Source organism: Poecilia reticulata, chromosome 2, assembly GCF_904066995.2.
Source record: "Poecilia reticulata chromosome 2, P_reticulata-male-v2, whole genome shotgun sequence".
NCBI lineage: Eukaryota > Metazoa > Chordata > Actinopteri > Cyprinodontiformes > Poeciliidae > Poecilia > Poecilia reticulata.
Window position 1 is genome coordinate 10,754,546 of NC_088831.1, and position 22,128 is coordinate 10,776,673.

At 38.2% G+C, this 22,128-nt stretch overlaps 1 protein-coding gene and 1 long non-coding RNA gene across 2 annotated transcripts in view; one reads left to right on the forward strand and one right to left on the reverse strand.

The window, feature by feature from the left end:
* Positions 1–12,282, forward strand: part of cckbra (cholecystokinin B receptor a) — a 34,983-nt gene extending 22,701 nt beyond the window's left edge. The window contains exons 3-5 of the mRNA XM_008428869.3: positions 1,544–1,805; positions 6,856–6,983; positions 9,010–12,282. Coding sequence (XP_008427091.1) covers positions 1,544–1,805; positions 6,856–6,983; positions 9,010–9,584 — 965 coding nt within the window. The 3' untranslated portion in view covers positions 9,585–12,282. The remainder of the gene's footprint in view (positions 1–1,543; positions 1,806–6,855; positions 6,984–9,009) is intronic.
* Positions 12,283–19,761: 7,479 nt separating this feature from the next.
* On the reverse strand, positions 19,762–21,647 carry LOC103476494 (uncharacterized). The gene is made up of 2 exons (XR_014083904.1): positions 21,348–21,647; positions 19,762–19,924 (listed from the first exon to the last, which is right to left on the reverse strand). It is a non-coding gene; the product is annotated as an uncharacterized LOC103476494 (long non-coding RNA).
* Between the last annotated feature and the right edge of the window lie 481 nt (positions 21,648–22,128).

Below are 22,128 nucleotides of genomic sequence, written 5' to 3' on the forward strand. Positions count from 1 at the left end.
TTAATTGGATGTATTTTGAAGCCACACCAGGAACACTTCATTATGGGAAAGCCAAAAGAGATCAGCCAAGATATCAGGAAGAGAAATCTAGAAATCTAGGTCATCATTGGAAACAATTTACCAATGATTGAAGATACCGCATTCATCTATTCAAACTATTTTATGCAAATATAGACATGATGGGAATGTCCAACCATCATGTCTATAATTGCTCAGGAAGAAGGTTCTGTCTTTTGGTCCAAAAAGTGCAGATTGACCAAAGACAGTGATATTATTTTCTGTGAAACTGTCCTGTACCGACATTACTCCAAAAGAAGCATGAAATGCACACAGGGACAAAGATCTTGACTTTTATAGACATATCCTGTGGTCTGACGTCATTGACATGGAAGTGTTTGTTGGATCGCCAGCACCAACTGGCGTTGGTGTTGTTTTGATGCAAGAGGAAGTGGTGCACTTCATAAATAGATGCCATTATGAGGAAAGAACATTATGTAAAAATATGAAAGATTTGAGCCAGGAAGTTGAAGGTTGGTCTTCCAAATGCAGAATAATTCTAAGAATACAACCAAAGTGGTTACAAAGTCAATGTTTTGGTGCGGCCACCACAAAGCCCTGATCTCAGTCCTACTGAGTCGGTGTGGGTATGGTAGGTCAAATTTGACTGAGTTCTACCAGTTCTGTCAGGAGGAATGGACCAGAACTCCAGCTAACTATTAAGAAGAGTTTCTGGGAGGAAACCCAAAACGTTTGACCCAATTCATACATTTTAATTATCCCCGATACTGACCAAATAAAGTTACCAAACAAAATTTCTAAAAGATGTTCTCTAGCATTTAGCAAAGAGAAATAATTTGGGTGATTCTATCAAAGCTAAACCAAGAAAAGTTTGGTCTGATTTAACTTTGACAGTGAGAAAAAAAAGAAGTTTTTGTCTTTTTATTCAGCTCTAACACTATATAAATGTTGCTACATCGTGTGTCTTTGTGAGTATTGTCAGGATGACCTTGTTATTCTTCGCTATCCTGGTTATTGAATGAGTCTATTCATTAGCTGAGCTGTTCGTTGCGCTGAATCATAACCTTGGCTAACAGAAAAGACTAGGAAAGTTACTCATTGATTTAATAACTTTAACTTCATTACCATGTAGACGTGAGAAACTGTTTAAATGTGTGATATGAGCTTTCCTACTCTGGATGTTAAGCAGTCACTGGGATTTATTTCTTACAATTTATATGTGGAAGACTGAGACGTTTTGCAGCAATATGAGACTCACATTACAGAGAGTGTAGCTGGCATTAATTCATAAAAATATGGAATATTTTCTCTCCAGACATCCATATTATTCAGATGTGACAAACTGGAACATTTTAACCACTTGGCTACATTAACATTTATTTTGCATAAGATAACTTATCGATTGCATTAAATGACTAACTTACTATCTGAAGTGAAATTTGGAGAAAAAGAATTTCAATAAAATTTGCAAATTAAACAAAAAAAAAAAGGTAAAGAGTGCTAACCTCCTCCTTCCTACCTGCAGGCGTCTCCGTCAGCATCTCCACCTTCAGCCTGGTGGCCATCGCCATCGAGCGATACAGCGCCATCTGTAACCCACTGAAGTCCCGCGCCTGGCAGACCCGCTCTCATGCCTACCGCGTCATCGCCGCCACCTGGGTGGTGTCGCTGCTCATCATGGTGCCCTACCCCGTCTTCAACGTCCTCAAATCCTTCCCCAAGGGCAACGGGACGGTGGGGAACATGTGCCGCCTGGACTGGCCCAGTGAGCAGGCAGAGCAGACCTGGTGAGAGCAGGAAATCAGAAAGATTTCACTTATTTTACAATCATTAGGTAGATCTGTCTCTTTAACCTCAGCAGGGAAGCGTAGATGAAAGCTTGTGGAATATTGTTTCCTTTTTCCTGCCTCCAAATATGAGGAGAAAAAGTTGAAATTCAGTCAAATGGTGTCATTTGCATGCGTGTTGCCGGTAGCTTCGTCTTCAGAATGGTGCAATCAGATGACTTTCTCCTGATTGCGCACGTTTGGGAAAAGAAGTTGCATGCTGATCAGCTCATTTTGGTAATTACGCTCAGATTTCCTGCTCAAACTGTTGGTGACTTGTGCCTTCACGGCGGATTTAACAAATTACCGTTCACCCTTTTCTGCTTCCCAGTTTAAGAAAAAGACGAGGAACTTCATACAGTCCGGTGTGAAATTGGTTTTGTAAACCTTTCTAGACTGATAGTTACATATGATTGTTTAATTGTTTGAATTTATTTGTTTGCATTTTTTTATTTATAATTTTTAAGATCTTTTAGCCTTAGAATATTGAAAAGCTAAAAACGATTGTTTTTCAATCATTTGAATTTTTTTTAGATTGGTTGCTTTTCAGATTTTTTAGCCAAATTAATGTTTTCAGACAGGTTTTATTGATTTTTTTTAATTTTACGGGTTTGGGACTGGTTGCGGCTAGTGAAAATTAACTAAACTCTCCAAAAAAAACAAACATAATAATTGATCAGTTACTGATTTAACAATAATGTCAGGTTGGTTTGGATAGCTTTTCCCATGAATAAATAAAATTCTCATTTAAAAATAGCTTTTTATTTGCCTAATAATGAAATTAGCTTGGTAATCTGACATGTTTACAACAGAAGAAATCTGTACCTGATTCCTATCACCTAGTTGCTCTACTCCAGCAAACAGCTCCTGAATCTGTTGCCATAACTGTGAACTGTAGGAACCAGAGAAAGGAGAGTCACTCCAGAAAGTGTCACACTGAATTACATCCCCGACTCTTTGTGAAATAGGTGGCGCTTGAGGCAGAGTGATGCATGAGCCGCTGGCAGGGCTAACCCACAGCTGGAGCTGGTGACCTGGTGCCTGACTACGACTGCGAGTCAGACTCAGTTCCTCTGCAGGCTGCTGTTGATTTCCTGTTGCTGCAGACTGAAGACAGCAGATGGGCAGCTGACTGATGGTTGCTCTCATCATGTGATCATCAATGTGAATATGATGCCACTGGTGCGATTCGAGGGGAAATTTTTAAAAATAAATAGTAGTCTTAAATCTTCCTTTAATCCAAGCAGTGATGTAAAGGATAAATGACTGACTCAGAATTGCAGCTGTCTGACAAATGATCTAAACGCAGCACAGAAATTGATTTGTGGAGACAGATAATTTATCTGGAGTGATTTTTTTTTATTAGATCTGCAGATAAATGATTTATGCATTTAGAAACAGTAACTACATTAAGCCCCACAGTTTTAAAAATGTATATTTTTATCTAACTTATGAGAATAAAGTATACATTCACTTACTTTTTCACATTCATTCAATGTATTTTAATGCAATATTTTAATACAGAGAAGCATTCTCAGTAGAATGTAGTTCTAGGCTTTGACTGGGCCACGATAAAACTCAAAGTTGAGTTTGTTTGGGTTTTCTCTGAAAACTAACTCTTAGAGAAATGTTTTAAGAACATTCTAGATGCCGCATCCATGTTCTGTTAACACATCATCTAAAGCAGTTGCAGGTTCATAGTTAATTTCTAAATCAGATGTATAACTGCAACCAATAATTAACTCACTTTTTGCACCTGCACAATCTTAATTGTTGTGTTATATTGCACCTTTTTGTTCTCAAGCCAGTATAAATGTGAGGACATTGGATGACTTCAGCTATATTTCTGAAAAAGCTCTTAAATTATTGACATTTTGGACTGATGAAAGTTGTAAAAGTTTGAATGGTTGTTCTCAAAGATAAAGTGGAAACCGGAAACTTTTCTTTTTAATATCCAGAATGGAGGCACTAAAAACGATAAAAGTGATCGAGATACTAATGTTTTTTTCTCTCACTATTACAATTTCCTTGTCATTTTAAAATGAATGTAATTGCCATCTAGTCCCTACATTTTGCTGAGGAAGAGTAACATTTCTGGAAAAGGTCAGGAGAGAAACAATTACTGCTGCTGCAGTCTGAGCTTCTCTGTGTGAGAAAAGCCTTCAATTCCTCAGCAACGCATGCTCCCTGTGGACCAGTAAAAGCTGCTTTGTTACTTGGGAGATTCTGCAGGCCTGGATTAATACAAAAACACAATCACAATACGTTTGAGCATCTGCAGTCATAGATCTCTGAGATCCAGACGTAAGGAACGTTGGACCTTGAGGGGTAACAATCAGCAGCAAAGCAGAGCACAGTAAAACACTCCACTTCTCTCCTCTCGACAACCGCCTATCAGGCCTCCAAACTTTAAGAAATGGAAGAAATAATTAGTCTGGTTGGTGAGGTGAAGGGTAAAGATGAGTAAAGTTATGACAGAATAATTGCATCTCAAATCTAGGTAACATCGCTGCCTTTAAAATTACTTCAGCAGACAGGTTTTTCACATCAGGAGAGTTACTGAAGCAGGAACAGTTACAGAATAAAATGCTAAGTTCACATGTTTATCACACCTGGATGGATGGTACTAAACGATAATGTGACAACGTCATAAAAACATGTTCCACATGTGGAAAAAAACACAGTTGAAAATAATTAGAGAAAAATGGCAAAGAAGCAAAAATATGATTTCCATGTGGAAAAGTTTCACATCACTACATGATTTAATTTTGGACATGTGAAACACATTTCACTGCTATAGTTTTCACATGTGAAACCTGTTTCACTCCAGAATAATCATGTTCACAAGAGTGAACATGATTATTATTACATGTAACATATTAGTTACCACATTACAACATCATTTCCTCATGTGAAACTCATGTAACTATTACCTAGTTTTCACATGAGAAACATATTAGTCTACAATTTTCACATGTGAAACACGTGTAACTATATCACATTGTTTTCACATGTAAAAAATGTCACTAGGATTACTAGCACATATGAAACATATTTCGCCACCTGATATAATTTCCACACAATATGATTTCTACCAGTGAAACACTCCGGAAAGCCTTCCATGTCTAGAATCTGTACCACTTTGTACATTTTAAATTATTTCATATAAATTTCCTAAGACATATAAGCCCTAAGGATTTCAAATTGGAGTTTACGCTGTTCACATGCTATAGTAACAAAACATAAAACAATGTTTCCAAGGGTGAATGTGTTTTACATATAGGTGGAAAAGATGTGTTAAAATTAAGTTAACAGTTATCAAGTTTCATGTTCAGTAGCAATAGTTTTCTAGATGTCTTAGTTTTTGTTGTGCCGTGATGAGCTCGGTTCACCTTTGCAGCCTTCCACCTCTCAGCTGTATCAGCTGGTGGGGAAATTATCATTATGTAAAGCAGATGTATAACACATGTAAATCATTTTTTTCCCTCTGCTGATTAGTTTAAACCAAAACACAACTCTGCTGGTTGATAATCACGTAGCTTTTGGGTGCTGTGGGAACAGTCAGATACCTATTAATATTCAATAGGTTTGTTTCTCTCTCCATCTATTCCCCTGCTTCACATCCAGCAATCTTTCTACATTTAGACCAAACACACACACACGTGCATGTTTTATATAAATATATATATAGTTTTTGCACCCACTTGGGTCCCAGGAGGTTTTTGTCTAAAAGATATTTCACATTATCAAACAGCTAGCTGATGGAATACTTTGAAGTTTTTTCTCTTTAAACTAGGAATGAATAAGAGTTCAGAGTGCTGCCCAGGAAGACATTAGAATATCACAGTGAATGAAACACCGCCTCTTCTTCTTTGGTGCCGCTTTTATGTGCTGACTGATCTGCAAGGCGGACATCCTTCATAAAGAAGGGGATCCTCTGCATGTGACCAAAGACTATTATTGTTGATCAAAGTGGCAGCTGACCATCCCTTTTTTATCCTATTAGTGCAGCACTTTTCCGGTTTTCCTGGTATATTAGCTAAACTTAATCGGCCTGTATTTGTAGAAACAAATGCAATTCATGATCAGAGAATGCTGGATGTGTCTATTTAGAAGGAAGAACTACATGGTACCGTCAGATCTTGATAACTTTATATAAGCTTTTTTTGTAATCTTAAGAGCCTATTTTACTTTTGCGTCTTTACTCTGCTAATATCACGACTACATTCTTGTAATTAAGCAACAACAAAAACATTGTACAACTCGCCAAAGGGATGAGTAAAATAGAATACCCTTTTTGAAAATATTTTCAGTTTTTGAAAAGAAAGCAAGAAAAAAATTGATTTAAGCCAATAGCTTATGGTTGCAATGTGACAGAACATGGATCATTTCAAGGGGTCTGAAACTTGCACAGCGCCGGATCTGGATATTACTAAAAGTCTAATATCAACTTTTCATGGCTGAGCTCTGATGAGATGAGACACAACTGTAAATGTTCCTCCGAAATGTCAGCAGAACCTCAAAACTAAATGACTGGCAAATAAATTACCCATTGTGGTTCTGAAATTGATGTGCTCAGATACGCTGGACTTAGATTTGATGTCATATTTAACTGGCTAAGTAGAAAAACACAGAACACAAGTTAGTTTTTTACAAATGTCACCCTCATCTCCCTGTGGCGTTCGGGAAAAAAAAGACGGTTCTAACTACTGACAAGAGGGAATCCTTATGCAATCAATCTGCTTTGTATATATCTCCCATGAAGCTGATGAGAAATATGTTGATACATAAAAATGTTGCCTCAGCAGGAATGCCCCCTGTGCTGTAAGTAAACATCTTAATAGGATGGAGTGTGTGCCGCAGTGCTCTCGGAGAGCAGTTTGGAGCCATCTGGACGGCCTCCAGCATGGCTGAACAACATACGCTCTGAGACGTTTAGGCTAGCTGAGAAAACCTCAGGTTCACATCCAACTTGTTCAGCTCTGTGCCATGTGTCTCTCTCTCTTTGCAGGTATGTTCTGCTGCTGATCATTCTGTTCTTCATCCCGGGCGTGGTGATGATTATAGCCTATGGTCTGATCTCCAGGGAGCTGTTCCGAGGCATTCAGTTTGAGCTGAGCCAGAACAAAGAGACCGCTGGTGAGATCTGTCACAAATCCACTCCGACCTTCAAAAAGCTCCTTGTTCCTGCTGATTTCACTAACCAGATTTACTCTGATTAGCTGTGTTAGAGGAAGAGATGAAAGGATCTACCTACGTTTTTTACTGCAGTACAATGGGATTCTTGTTTATTTTCCCTCAAGCAGAGACTGACATATTTTTTGAACACCCATAGATTTTGCACCTGTGACATCCAAAATTGTACTTCCTCTCAGTCTTCCTAATGCCAAGCCACACTGGAGCGCTATCTCATGCAGGAGCTACAGGATAATCCTGTCTGGAAAAGCTGAAACAGAGTCTCGACTGGCGAATTATACTTGCTGTATGTGTCAGGCTAATCAGCTTCAACATAAACTAGACTGCAGTGAGTTCATCAAGGCTGTGGCAGGAAAAAAATAACCACCAGGGTTACACTTTTTACTCTTATATGTAGCAGAAAATGATTAACATTCCCTCCGAAACATCTGACATTCCTTCCTGATGAGCACACTGAAGTACACAAATAATAAAACCGTATTATGTGTTTAAAAAATTACCTGAAAGTATATCTTATTCCAAATTTTGACATATTACAACCACAAACTTCAATGTGTTTTATTGGAGTTTTATGCGATAGCGAATTAGAAAAAAAGACACTTTATTTTTTTTTACAAAAATATCTAAAATATATTATGTAAATATGTATTCAACCACCCTGATTTTGGCCTTTCTTCTCACCAACCTCCACCACAGTTTCCAGTCCAATAGGTCGTCCTCCAGTAGAGCGCTTCCACTAAAAATAGTCTCAGGTACTGATTTATAGTGATTGGAGCAGTCCAAGAAGTTATGAGCACTTTACCATTTTACAGTCGTAACAATGTTTTATAGTCTCACCATTTTCAGCTTCTTTCTTTTCAAAACATTTTATGGTTCCACTGGAGAGCAATAAAACAAGTTATAAATTACATTGCGTTTTATTAGCTACACATTTGTTCAATTTTGACTTGTGACAGAGCTACACGACGTTACATCAAGCAGAAAAATCCACAGATCTTCAGCGGATTGTGCGTGGATTGTTCCTTTTGGATGACATTTGAGCTCAGTCTTATTCATTGCAGTGTCCTTGGGTATAATTGGGAGAAAGACCACTTCCTCGGATTAGAACCAATCCTACAAATGGATTGTAACACATGGCAGCTTTCAGCTTTTTCTTCCCAGAAAAATGCTTTTCCACTATAACTTGTAAAAGATAAATGATCACGTATAACTTTGCAACAACTTCAACTGTCCATCCTGTTACTTAATAACATTAATAAACATTATTTCACCAGGTTTGTCTCATTGAGATTAAAAGCTCTCTTTTACAGGAGAGACCTGGCCTCAGTTACCACACAGTCACAATAAACATAGACTTACAATAAAACAAATGCGAAAGGCCCCAAGTAAAACAATTGCACTTTTGCAACTTAAACGTAATGGGATCATGGTCTTAAATACACTTAGAGACACGAATGTTTAAGTTTAAGCTCTGAATGCAAACTATTCCATGAGGTTGAAGCAGAAAAACTAAAACCTTTAAAGTCTTAAAAAGCCCTTCATGAAATGAAATCAGACTTATATTTTCAACACTTCTCAAAGACGTTTCACAATGAAATCAGTCATTCCCATTCACACACATATTCACAAACTGATGATGGAAAGCTGCAGAAGTGGCTGCTTTTGTGCCTTTGGTCCTGACCCATACCGGCAGGCGAGGCAGGTAAAATGTCTTGCCCAAGGACACGACAGAGGCGGACAGAGCAGGAAGCAAACCGGCGACCCACCGATTATAGGACGAACAGCCCTTCTTGTCAAAACGCTACTGTTCAAAAGTATTACCAAAAAGTATTGGCAGTTCTTGGACCTTTGCCACTTGATTGGACCGTATTCTTAAGTATCAGTAATATATTTATTCAATGCCTATACTTCGTTTGCTTTACCTATGTAAAAGTGTCCCAATCTGACAGTGTACCCGGTTCCTTCATAGGTCAGAAGAATGGTGTAGGCAGGGCTACAGCAGGGCCAAGTGATGATGATGATGGCTGCTACATCCAGGTTTCCAAAAAGCCATCATTTGCTGTGGAGCTTCCCACCCTCTCGTCATCAACGACCACCATTCTGAACAAGGCTGAGCGTGCCCGTAGCAACACCTCCGAGGCTAAGCTGCAAGCCAAGAGGCGAGTCATCCGCATGCTGATGGTGATCGTAGCTCTCTTCTTCATCTGCTGGATGCCCTTGTACTCAGTCAACACCTGGAAGGCCTTCGACAACAAGTCCGCCGAAATCGCCCTTTCTGGAGCGCCCATCTCTTTCATCCACCTGCTATCCTACACATCGGCCTGCGTCAACCCCATCATTTACTGCTTCATGAACACGCGTTTCCGCAAGGCGCTGCTGTCCACGTTCGCCTGCTGCTGCCGCAACCGCCTTTGCCGCCGGATCTGGTGGCGCCGGAGGAGAGAGGGGGAAGACGGCATCAACGCCACCTCCATGGGCACATCGATGGTGACCTCCATGTCCAAGTTTAGCTACACCACCGTCAGCACCGTTGGTACCTGCTGAGCCTGAAGGGGAGTGAGGTGGTCGCATCGGAGGCTGTCAGCAGGCATCGTTGAGTGCACCATCTGTTTTTTCAATCTTCCGTTTGTCAGTCCTCATCCTAATATGCTGTGAGTCACGAGCTGAGTAATATCCACGTCCTCATTTAAAGGCCTCTGAAAAGGTCTTGCTCAAATTCTGTGTGCATGATTGCAGAAAGCAAGGCGTGGAAAGCGCCATTTCAACGTGGTGACATTCTTTTACCTCTTTTTATTGGCAACAACCGCCTTATTGCATCCAAAAAGAGAACATCATAGTGCCTGTGCTCTTGTAGCTTTGTCTGTCATGATTTCTTGTTCATTTGCTGGAATGAACTTCTCTCGGTGAAAACAAAAGTTACAAACTGTATACATAAATATCGTCTTTATGTTGTGAATGTGCCAATGAAAAATGTTTTGTCAGAAAAATTTCTCATTACATTTTTAGCTTCTTTAGAGTTCATTGCTGTGTAACACCATGATTTTTCGTGAAAGTCTGCTGTGCCTTACAAAGGTATTAAAACCTCTTGAGCTTTTCCAGATTCTGTCAACCACAAACAACAATGTAGCAAAACAAACTACCGCACAATTTTGGACATTAAGGAAAAAGTACACATTTTTGTTTTACAAATAAATATCTGAAAGTATATAGCGCTTTTGTATTTATCCCACCAGATTCAATGAGTAATTGAGATATATTGAAAAGTGTTATAGTTTTATAAACTAACCATATTTTAAATGTCTCAGCAACTTTCTCCTTGACCTGTGGCCATTGGTCTGCATGGCACTGTTTGTTCAATAATGTTCAGCTAAGTTTATATTTGTATTAAATTATTTATAGCTAAGAGAACTAGCTTTGGGGCAATTGGTTGCATCAGATTTAATTTATGGGTGTCACAATATGTACAAATGTACAAATACATTACTGTTACATTACTGGTGTTCATAAACACATAAAACCCAACGAAATAAATCAAAATTAGTGCCTCTAGCAAGACATAAAGGAAAAATTCAAGTTTCAGGTGTATTATCACCTTTGTAAGGCACTGCATTGTCATTCAGTGACTAATATAATTTATTTTCTAAAAGAAATCATTTGAACCTTCAGATATCCATGAGTGCAACCTAGAGCCCCAGAAACAATTACACTGAAATAACCAAAGGCTACTGTATGAACACGATTCTCTTTGTCTACTTAAGAAGAAGAGCTAAAGAAAGCATGTAAATTCATAAAAGGCATCTACATTCTACAAAAGGTAGAATTCAAATGTTTTGAATTATCCAAGTCCAAAAAAGGACCCAAAATAAAGTTTTACTTGAATCATGTTTTTCAAGCAGGCAATGCGAGATGTGTGATATGCTAGCATGTTGTAGGTATGCAGTGTAATATTCCATTGCAAATATCCAGAAAGTTTGAAAACTCTTCACTTTTCCAATTTCAATTTTCTATATTAGTGTCTTATCTAAGCATTAAGAACAGCGTGTAATAGTTTATCCCAAAGGGTCATTCAGGCTTTGCAAAGGACAGACTTTAAATGTGCTAGCAAGAAAGCTACAAAAGGAAAATGCAATTCCTAGAATGGGAGAACATTTCTATAGATTAAGATTGTGTTGGGGAAAAAACAAAGACAGATTGGTTACTAGGACGCCTTTGCACTGTTTTTTTATTTATTTATTTCACTTCAGTTCATCATGCTAGTCTACCAGTTTTTTCTGTAAAGTCTATTTTTCACCTGCAGTCCTGGCTGCATGATGGATATAGAATAGAATAAAACATTAAACCACTTGATTTATTCAATTACAAGATAAGAACCAGACATGACTGCCTTTGCTGTAGCATTATGCTTGCAAGGCATGATCTGCTTAGGCAGATACAACCGGATAGGATCCAACAGAGCTGTGCCACTATGGGGCCCATGGGGTCAAGATATTGTGGCCATGCTGTGGATATAAAGTGTCTACACCCTTTTTAGTAAAATATCAGGTTTTTATAAAGAGAAATGAAATCACGACCAATCATTTCAAAACCATGATATAATAAAATTGTTGGAGGAGAAAAATTGGAATAAAAAGCGCTATGACTAGTTTCTGTGTTGCTTTTATCAAACACTCAGTTTTAATTACTGTTATTCCAAATTTTCTCCATTTATTGATGACTATCTTTACTGTGCCATCATGCTGTGGATTTTTTTGTCCCCTTCTCCTTATTAATACCTTTGTACAATTTGGACATTTTTACCTGAAAGTAAGAAACTACAGAGTATCAAAAGTCTCAACAGCTAAACTTTATTTATGGCCCAAGTGTGAATTCAAGTAACCTGAAACTGAATCAAAAATAATCCTCTGATGGTTACACACTTATGCAACCATCTCTGCTCCTTTCACATTATAGGGTGACTTTTTATATCCACTGCATGTGATGAGATGCTCATAGAAAGTCTTCCCATTTTCAAAACAGTTTTGTGGGTTTTATTCAGTGTGAAGTCCGCCTTAACATCAAACACGAAGTGCAGGAAGGAAAGTAAATGTAAACATGAAATATCTGATGTGGAAAATGTGTGTGTATATGTCCATGCTTATCTAGATAATGGTTGTTTAATGTTGTGCAACAGTGTTGTTTGTGTGCTAATGCTGTTGTGTCAACAAGTAATAATTTAATAAAAATTAAAGCAGAAAAAACTCGAGTTAAAACATTGTATTAAATTCATGTAAGTTTATTCAATGTAACTTAGTTGTGATGAATTGGGGTCAGCAAACACTTTTTGGTTCAACTCAACCTGGTTCTACTAAACTCTACAAGGTTTGGGTCAATTTCCACCACCACAATGTACACAGTTTCTCATGAAAAGGCAGCCAGAAAAGTGACGGGATTTGTATGCAACAAACCATATAATGGATTCACTCCAATAACTCAATCAGTTACAACAGTCCCAAGCCAATCAATGACATGCAGTCGACTGACGTCACATTTTCAGCTCATTTCATTTCAAGTAGAAATAAAAAAGATGCTGAAAACTCTAAAAGTCGAGTTGAATCAAGCAGAGGAGGTACTAGAGCAAAAAGGGGCTTCAGATTTGTTATTCTGGGAAGTTGAGGACACTTTGACCAAGAACCAGATTTTCCATTTCCTGTTTTGCTTCTTTCCACTTTAATCCTTCTCTAAATAGACCATGACCAGGTGTATGGTGGAAAATTTCTGCGATTTCTTCTTAGTTGTTCAAATGATATAATGATACAATAACTCTCTAATTTAGGTCAGTTTTGAAACCAGTTGTACCATATTGATTTTTGTGGGTGCTTCAACCTTATTTGGTAATTGAAGCATGAGATAATACACACACCTTTATAAATCTGCAAACTTTAAGGTATTTGCAACACCATCTTATGTTCACCCATCTTGATAAAAACAGCGGAGTTTAACTTCCTGGAGAAATAAAGAAAATTGAATTAGGGAGTTTTATGGCATTCATCCACTCTGCTGTATAACAAATGGGGCTCAGACAGAGTTGGTTATGAAACTGAAATCTGCAGTCAGTCGAGCTGCTGGTCTACACTGAATACTGATGTAGGCAATACTATCGGGATATAACATAGCTCAACAAGCTCTAACAGTACATTGCTGAAAGACTGGTTAGACCTTCTACTCTGGCCCATCTGTGTAGCAAAATGCAGAAAGTAGTGCTGCATTCATCCTCACTTACTCTGCTCAGTTATTCTCTGTGGCCACTGTATTGTGTTTCAAAATACTTTACTTAATTACAAAACTCCCATTTGCTGGATGAAAGGTGTTACTCTGACCTTTTCCTGCTGTGCACTTTCAATTTGCAAATCTGAACTCAAACTGCTCCAATCATGGGAGGCTTTTAGATGTTTTTAAAGGCCAATGAAGTTGATTTCCAAATTTTTTATGCAACCTTGGGAATGAGAAACCTTTATACCAAGCCAGAATATAGCCACAAAAGTAGAACAAAAAGATTATGTTGCTAAGCTAGGTTCCAACGAAACCTATAGTGGTTCAGGTTAATGTCGGCTTTTGATTTAGATATTTACTGACAGTGATTTAGATAACAGAGCACATATCCGTGTCAGGATATTTAAAAATGTGCTTTTATTGTATTTGAAAAGCTATTAGTTTCACTAACAGTTAGTTTGAAATCTAATTTCTGTATATTTAAAGAGAAGTCATTAAGAAAGTTTAAGAAATACCTTCCAGTAATTTCTAGCCTCCATTATCTAATTCCATATGAAGAAAATATGGTCTTTAAAAAAAGTCACTGAGTGAAGATAAACATGTTTAAGTGTGAAGGAAAAATAAAATTAACTGTTCACAAACATTAAATGAAAGTAGCTAAACCTGACCACACTCAACGAAGTTTATTTTTTGTCTGATTCGACTCAGGTGTAGCTTCAGGAGGAGGAGTCATCACAAGCTGGAGATTAACCAATCAGAGGACGGCTTTGGAGAGAGGGAAGCCATGCTGCTCTGGTCAGCTGATAAGAAAAACTGAATAGTTGGCTTGGGGGGGCCACAGTCTTTAAACTGAGAGAGAATCCAAGAATCCATTTATATTGGGTTCCAGAGATTATTCAAGGTCACTAAAATATGCACACAAGGACATTCTGGACGCTATCTGTATGGCATAAGATGTTCTTTTGGCAAACAGTAAGAGTCAGGCAGCTGTATTTTAGAGGATTCAGTCATTGGCTGTTGTTTAACTTGTTAAATTATGAACATTGTCACATTTGTTCATTACCAAATCAAATTTGTATGGAAACAATTCATATTTCCATTCATGAATTTAATCTACTACTCCAAAACATGGATGTGATTGTCCTGCAGTGAATAACTTAACACTGCATCCCAACATGGAGTAGTACCCTAATTGCATCAGTTGGCCCCAGCAGCACAGAAATAACAGGATTCGTGTTAAGCAGTGTGATGTGCTGCTTTTTGTCCTACATACGGTGAGTGCTGACAGCTTAGCGCTGTCATGTCTTGTCACTTTCAAGTTTGGTCCTTGTCTTTCATGCCATCCGGTTGCACTCCATGTCCCCACAGCCCTTCAGCTACCCACCCACTCACCACCCAGCTTTTATCCTTTTCACAGCAGAGGCGTATAAACACATGAATGACAATAGCGTGTGGGTGACAGCAGAGATTTTGCAGGCACAAGCGCAGTCCGAGAGCGCTTTACAGGCAGCGGCGGCGAGCTCGGCTCCCGGGCTCACAATTGGCAAACAGAAATCCCAGAGAGCTTTACTTGTAAACACTCAGCCTGACAGCTTCCCCTCTGCGTTCTTTTGTAATTAAGTCAGGAAACAATGAGTGATTTCCATTCTTTTCTCTGTTTTTGCTTTCAATTATATTTCAGTGAATGAATTTGTTCGGGTACTGGAAACATTAGAATGAGCCTAAAGTTGTGACTACAAATTTCCTTTAAAGGAAGGTTTTAATGGAAATTTGTTGTAATTTGTACTTGATCTCCTTTACAATAGGGTTGTGTAATAATATCGATTTTGCGATATATATATCGATATTTTCTTTCCTAGAATAAAATCGATATTCATCCGCAAGTATCATAACATCCAACTGTCACCTTGCTCACTCACTGCTTGCTTCGCCGGGAGAGTGATTAGGTCATCAGGCTTAGAGTGATTTCTTCAGATGTTAAGTGTCAAGGTTAAAAAGGTATCATACTATTCAGAGCAGGGTACTTAGTGCACTTTATTTACTTTACAAACTTTATTTACTTTACATAAAAGCTCCATTTTGTACTGTTTCAATTAAAAGAAACATGCTTTCTCACCACTTCTTTGATTCATTTTGTCCAGCTGTTGACTTTAAGTCTGTGTCCATGTCCAACCAGAGCCAGGTATTGTGTAGTTGGTGCTTTTAATCAGTTTTCAGTTATATTAATTCAATCCAACTGTATAACAGTCACAAAATGTCACCAAAATCACTCTGTCCCTCTCAAATCTTTCAGAAAATCGCAAAGGTATATTGAATTGCATCGTTTGCTGAATATCGCAATATATATCGTATCGTGAGCAGAATATCGTGTATTGTATCATATGAGATTATTGTATCACTACACCTCTACTTTACAATAACTTTAATAAATCCTTTAAATTTTAATTTTGAATCAGCTCCAACCAGGAAACAGCGTTTTATCTACGACAATAGTTCAAAGAATGTAGTGGGAAAACCGTGAATATATTTTCTTAAGTCTACTTTTAATTGGCTGGTCAAGTTTGTGACAACACCTGTCCAGAAAGTTGGTAAGAGTTGAATGTTTTCATTATCTAAACAGGGAAGGACATAGAATCAGAACAATGAATTAGAAAGAAGGTTTTGCCCAGCCGAGTCAAAGCAATGGTTGCTGGATTTAGTTGCAGTAAATGTCTTACTTCTCTCAATTTTTTTGACAGAAGTCAAAAAAATTGACTTCTGTAAATAAGGCTTACTCCAAAGCTTTATTTTGTTTTTTCTCCACCATTTATTCAATGTCACAGGACAACTTTGGGAGCATTGGTGGTGTGTCATGGGGAAGATCAGAGGGTTCCTGGTTTGTTGCATAAGGTTCATGAGAATGTCCTACCTGCATTGGGGTATATCACAGCAGGGATGGGTTGGTGTTTTGGTTCCCTGCGTTTCTCTCTCCATCTAGCCTAGGAATTGCTGTTTCCTGTGTTTTGCCATCAACTTGCATCTGTGTTATGTGGCTACTCTGTTGGGTTCCTGGTGTTTGTCTGCCTGGGGCTGCTGCGGGCTCAGGGAGCTGAGGCTACCTGCCCATTGCTGCTCGTTGACTTAGAGCTTCAAGGTTTGTATTTTTCTCACCATTGTAAAATGTTAATAGATGAAACATGGCTTCATATTTTTCTGTCTATTTCAATGTTGGATGCAACCCTGATTGAACAAAGTCAATCAAGCAATTCGGTTACCATCTCCGGCTGTCGTTTTTGAAGAGCAAAGCTGCTCTGGGTCATATAGGCAACGAGCTTCTCCATATGCTTGAAATGCCATGATAAGTGAAAACAAAACAACATAATCAATGTCACTCGGTGACTTTTCATGTCCTCATTGGTTACAGACACCAGCAAAACAACAAAGCACATTTCAAGAGACTTCTTTTAGTGAACCAAAGACCAAGGCATATGTGTGTTTACAACATTATGACAGAGAGGAACGACTTTTACGAGTTCCCAAGTTTTGAGGACAATGATCAACCAAAAAAATATGTTTCTTTGCTGCATTGGACCAGAACTGACCAGAACTGGTCCTACTTCCTCGTGGTCTTGGACAATTGCTCCTCAAAACTATTCATCATGCTCTCTGGCTGAAAAACCAGGTACATGGGGCTCTTTTCCACAATATTGTCACCAATCATGCAATAGTTTCCGATGCAGAGTGGGGTGGATGACATGAAGGTGGGAATAAAATAATCCAATTTTCACCATGCAACTCCAGCAATGAGAATCAATTTCGACAGTACGGCCTGACCTTTATTCTGGTGCCCACATGGTCTACATCACAACTGATGTCATGATGTAGATCATGCAGTTAGAGAACTAGTGCACCAGGTTTGTGTGCCCTTGAAATAACATGGTATGTTTCCAGTACCAGAGATGAAAAACCCATTACTAGTCCTGTTCTGTGAGCACAAGGTGTTGCAAATTGGACCTGAAATGAGCCTGAGGAAAGCAACAGTGTTCATGTCGGGTTTCCTTCCCATCTCTAGCTCTTTGTCGAAGATTCCCATTAGCTGCTTTAGGCAAGGCGTAAACAAAAGCTTTATGCCTTTGTTTACACCTCAGGCGTCGATACGATACGTGAAACTAATTTTGATCAGCTCTGGTCAAACGTGACAAATCGACAGCAAAATTGCAGCATCATCCTCCCCTCCATTCGGCGACGGAAAGATATTAGCTCCTCTCCTCTTTCAGTTTTAATTTAAAGTATTTTTGTGTATTGAAGAAATGTTTTTGTGTTTTCGCCCCTCAGCAAACACTGACAAATAATCCATGAGTCAATTAGAAGACGAGGTTTCTCAATTATTTATAATGACTTCCTGGAGGGCCGTTACAAGTAAAATAAATCCTCTGTTGGATGGACGTCTCATTTTTGTTGTCTTGCTAAATTATTCACACTTTTTTTGTGATGTTCACCTCCAGCACAGAATAAAATATTTTGTTTTGGCCTGCAAGGTTTGCTCCAGAGCATTTGTGAATTCTGTTCTCCTTTTTTCTGCATTTTCATACCTTGCTCTGCTCAACCCAGCACCTCGAATATCCCCTGTTGCTTGTCTTTACCGAAGGTTAGAAAGGAGAGACAAGAGGGCCTTTGGAAACGCTCCATAACAGCCTTTGATGAAGCATCGTAGGTGTTAAAATACATGCCTAAGATTATAATGTTTCGCTGGTTACTCAAAAAAAATCACTTCGGAATGACTAATTCTGCTATTGACTCGTCAAGGAATAAGATTCAAGCTCTTCAAATGCATGAAGAGGGATAAAGAAAAAATAGCAACGAAAGAGACAGCATCCCTTGTGAATACAGTCAAATCGAAGTCTATGGGGGTTGATCCAGCCTCCAGAAGTTCAAACTAAATTCACAGACTGGGATGAGAACTGAAGAGTCATCACTGCTGCAAAGCGCCAGCTTTAATCGCTTGTTCAGAAGCCAATAACAACGGCAGTACACCTCTTTTTCCTTCTATGCTTCAGAGAAACGATATTGGCTTGTGTAAAAACAGAAACACATTATTCTTCCCCAGGCAGTGCAGATGTCCATGCAGACTTTTTAATATTTTACAGAAAACACGGAAAACACAACAGTGTTTTGTTGTGGTAATGAATATCTGTTGAAGGCAGGGGAGCACTCAAGGCATTACTTTAAGAAAACGCTCTCCGAATTAGCCTATAAAGCTATCCCACTTTGTACGGTAGTTTCACAGTCCTGACTACCAGGAAAAACAATATTGTCCAATCACCATTTTTTTTAAATCTCACAGTCTTTGTAAGGTAATAAAAGGTTTTATGCACTTTCTTTGTCTCTTCCCATAAAATGTGGTATTACTAATAAATGCCATTTTTATTAATTAGAAAAAGGTACGTACAAAAGTCCCACCCCTTCTCATGTGATATCATTGAAAAGCCCTAAATGTCCTCTCCAGATACCAAAAGGAATTAATTCAGTAGAATGCAGGGGATGGGAGATATTCAAGTTTAGAAATGTCCTCTACAGAGGACAAAAATGAACTACTGGTAGTCAGGAGGTTAAGGGGATTTAACGCTGTAGTTCGGAGTTATACTTTATCATTTTATCTGGTCATATAAACAATATTCTTCTTGATTTCTTCAAGTAGCAATTCTCTACATTTCCTAGCTCCTCATTAGCTTTAGCTGTTGTAGATTTAGATGTTTACTTTTCTTTAGAAGCTAAACCAGAAAAAAAAGTGCAAATAAACCAAATATCGAGTGATTAAACTCTGTTAAAACAATGTTAAGGTTTGCAGAGCAACTTCATTTTAATATCAGACTAATAGAACCTAAGTAAATGCACAATTTGTGGAGGGGAAAATAATTGGCTCCTTGAAAGCTTTCATTAGGGTTAGGGATAAGGCCAGTTGGTGAAATAATGGTTTTGAGATTGTGAACAAGAAAAAAAAAGCAATTATGATCATTCTTGCTTGCAACAAATCACTGAATAACCTGAGAAAACTTTGGTGTCAGAAAGATAAGTGTTTTGTTAAAGCTAAACTTAATTCTGTTGGATTATAGAATTATATTTACATTTTCCAAGTACAGAAAATGGGAACATTGTCCATTTTAAGGATCAGAAAGCCCTGTCTATTTGCTGTGTGCCTTTGCTGTTGAAATAATTGGAGAGACCCTGTTCCTTGGCACAAATGTGCAAAATGGATGGCTGGGGCCAAATTGCAGGGAGAGGGGTGAAATGGAATTGGACCTTTGCCAAACAGAGCCTGAGATGAAGGTCTGAGATGAAGATGAAGGTCATTTTAAAATGTAATCCAAAATATCATGGAGAAAACCACCAACACCAAACCTCCAAGTAGAAATTATGAATGTTTTATACTGCACTAGGTATTTACAGCAGTAGGATTAAAATTAATAACTATGATTTTAATGAATGCAGCAAGTTAAGGCCTTAAGGCTGATTGTTAACCTTTTCATTTATTTAAGCCAAGAATGTTTTGCCTGAGTTCTGCGAGACGCTGGAGCTTGGTCTGTCTGCACTGTGCCAGCTGCTTGCCAATTCCTACATCATCTGTCATGTCAGCCTTTTCTTTCACCAGCAGGATTCTGTAATGGGTGGAAAAAGCACAACGTCAACCGAATGGGAAAGCAATGCCTGTGTTGCACCCAGCTGTGCCTATCTTCCTGAAGTGCAGACAGATCATTTATTCTGTTTCTAACCATTGTGTAGGAATGCTCTCATTTTCTCTTCACATGTTGCCTCGTAAAACATGAAACAAGTCAGATTGATGGCTGCTAACATAACTCACTGATGAAGAAGAATAAATAAGGAATAGAAAAGGTAAACAGTGTACCACACAAACAAGGAAACGGACACTCTGACATAGAAGTTGGAAAGTTAGGTCTTTAAAAGCTGGTATTCTGCATGTAGAAAACAAAACTTAGGATACACTTGGTGGCTAACCTATGACCAAGTGTGATTTTTCAGTGTTGAGAACCTGCAGAGTCAAATGGCAAGTTGGTGGAGAAAGTAAATAAGGTTTTATTTGAACAAAACGAAGAACAAGGCAGAGCTAAAGCAAACAGAGTCTCACATGAGAAAACACCACTGGCAATGCAGACACAAAGACTTAGCTGAGAATAAACAGAGAAACTCGTGAGGATATACTCAGCATGTATACTAAGGGAGGATAATGACAGATGCACTCTGCACGTGGTATGATCAAACTTAACTAGAAAACACAAATGAAGTAGGCTCTGATAACAAAAACTAATATGGTTATAAAACCGGAGGAACCAGAAATAAAATAAATTGTTACAGCACCAGAACTGTGTCAATTTTGAGCATAGGTCCGTGTACAGAAAATTTTACTTCTCTTGACATTCTCTTCTGCTTAAGACATTTTAAAAAATGCAGATAAAAGTCTTCAGCTTATCCAAATTAAAAAGCGAATTATTTCCCTTGATGCAGTTTATTTCTTCCTGTTTATCGAAGAAGGAAACGGCAGCTTGTTTTCGTAACCATGTGCATAACTTTTCTGTTTCTATTCACCACAAAACTGCAAATTGGAATTACAAAAATAAATTTTTTGTAATGTATTTTTACATTACAAAATTTAAAAATACATTTTTACAACTCATGTTTTTTTCTCTAAAAAACGTGAGTTTTTTTATAAAGAAAAAAACATGTTTTTCTATAAAAATATTTTGCACTATGAGGTGTTTTTTTTGTTGTTGCTGTTGTATCAAAATGTGATCAACAGCTGGATGTTACTACTGGTGGAAATGACGAAGACGACAGGAAGTGGTTGGATTATGCTTGTGCTTAGTTAAATGCCTCAATTGTGAATGTTTTTTCAACATTAGAGGAATATTTTGCGCGTATTTGTAATGGAGCCGCAGCTAGCATCAAGCTAATTTTGATTTCCTGTTAAAACAGGCTCACAAGGATTTCTCTAACATGACAAAACTTTCTGTGGTATGAGCATTTAAACTGAAGATTATTTAAAATATAGATAAACGTACTTACACTTCCAAACAACAGAATCAAAGCAAGTGCAGTAAGAATCCAAAGAAATTACATGATCTCATGTTGTGTTATGCAAATGCTCTGTCTGCGCTGATGAACATTGATCCAGTATTGCTAGATCAATTCTGCAATTTAAGCAGAAGGTGCTTAAATTGACTTCCTAGATAATTCAGCTTTTAGTTATTTGACAACTTGTTTGGACTAACAGACTCTTTATTGACCAACTTCTCAGATTTGTATGTAATTATTACATTTAAAAAACAACAAAATTACTCAGTAACATCACAGAAAAAAAATAGCTGACAAAAATATTGACCTGGCAACCTAGCTCTCGTTGCTATCCTTTGCCTTAGCGCTCAGGTGGTTTCTATTACTTCCACCACCACTGACGGCCATGCCGTTCGAGTCAGTCTGACGACCTGACATGGAAAGAACACCTCGAGGTCACCACTTCCACCTGAACTGGACGTCAGTTTGAAGCAAGGAGACACATTTGTCACAAGAATCAGTGATGTCCTTCTGTTTTTGTGTTTTCTCACTTCTGAGGGCACGGGTTGGTCTTTGCACAATCTGTCATTTAGTTGCTAAGAAACTAAAATCAAAAGAACATTCTCTGCAGTTCAGTATGTGACACCGTCCTTGCACATAGAAAACGATGTCTGGAGTTTGGAGGTTGTATCGACCTGAGATAGGTAGGCCGATGCCGAAGTTTAGAGCGTATAAATATGAAAATTATGTGCATATGTCTGAGGAACAAAGGGATATCCTCCTCAGTTATTTT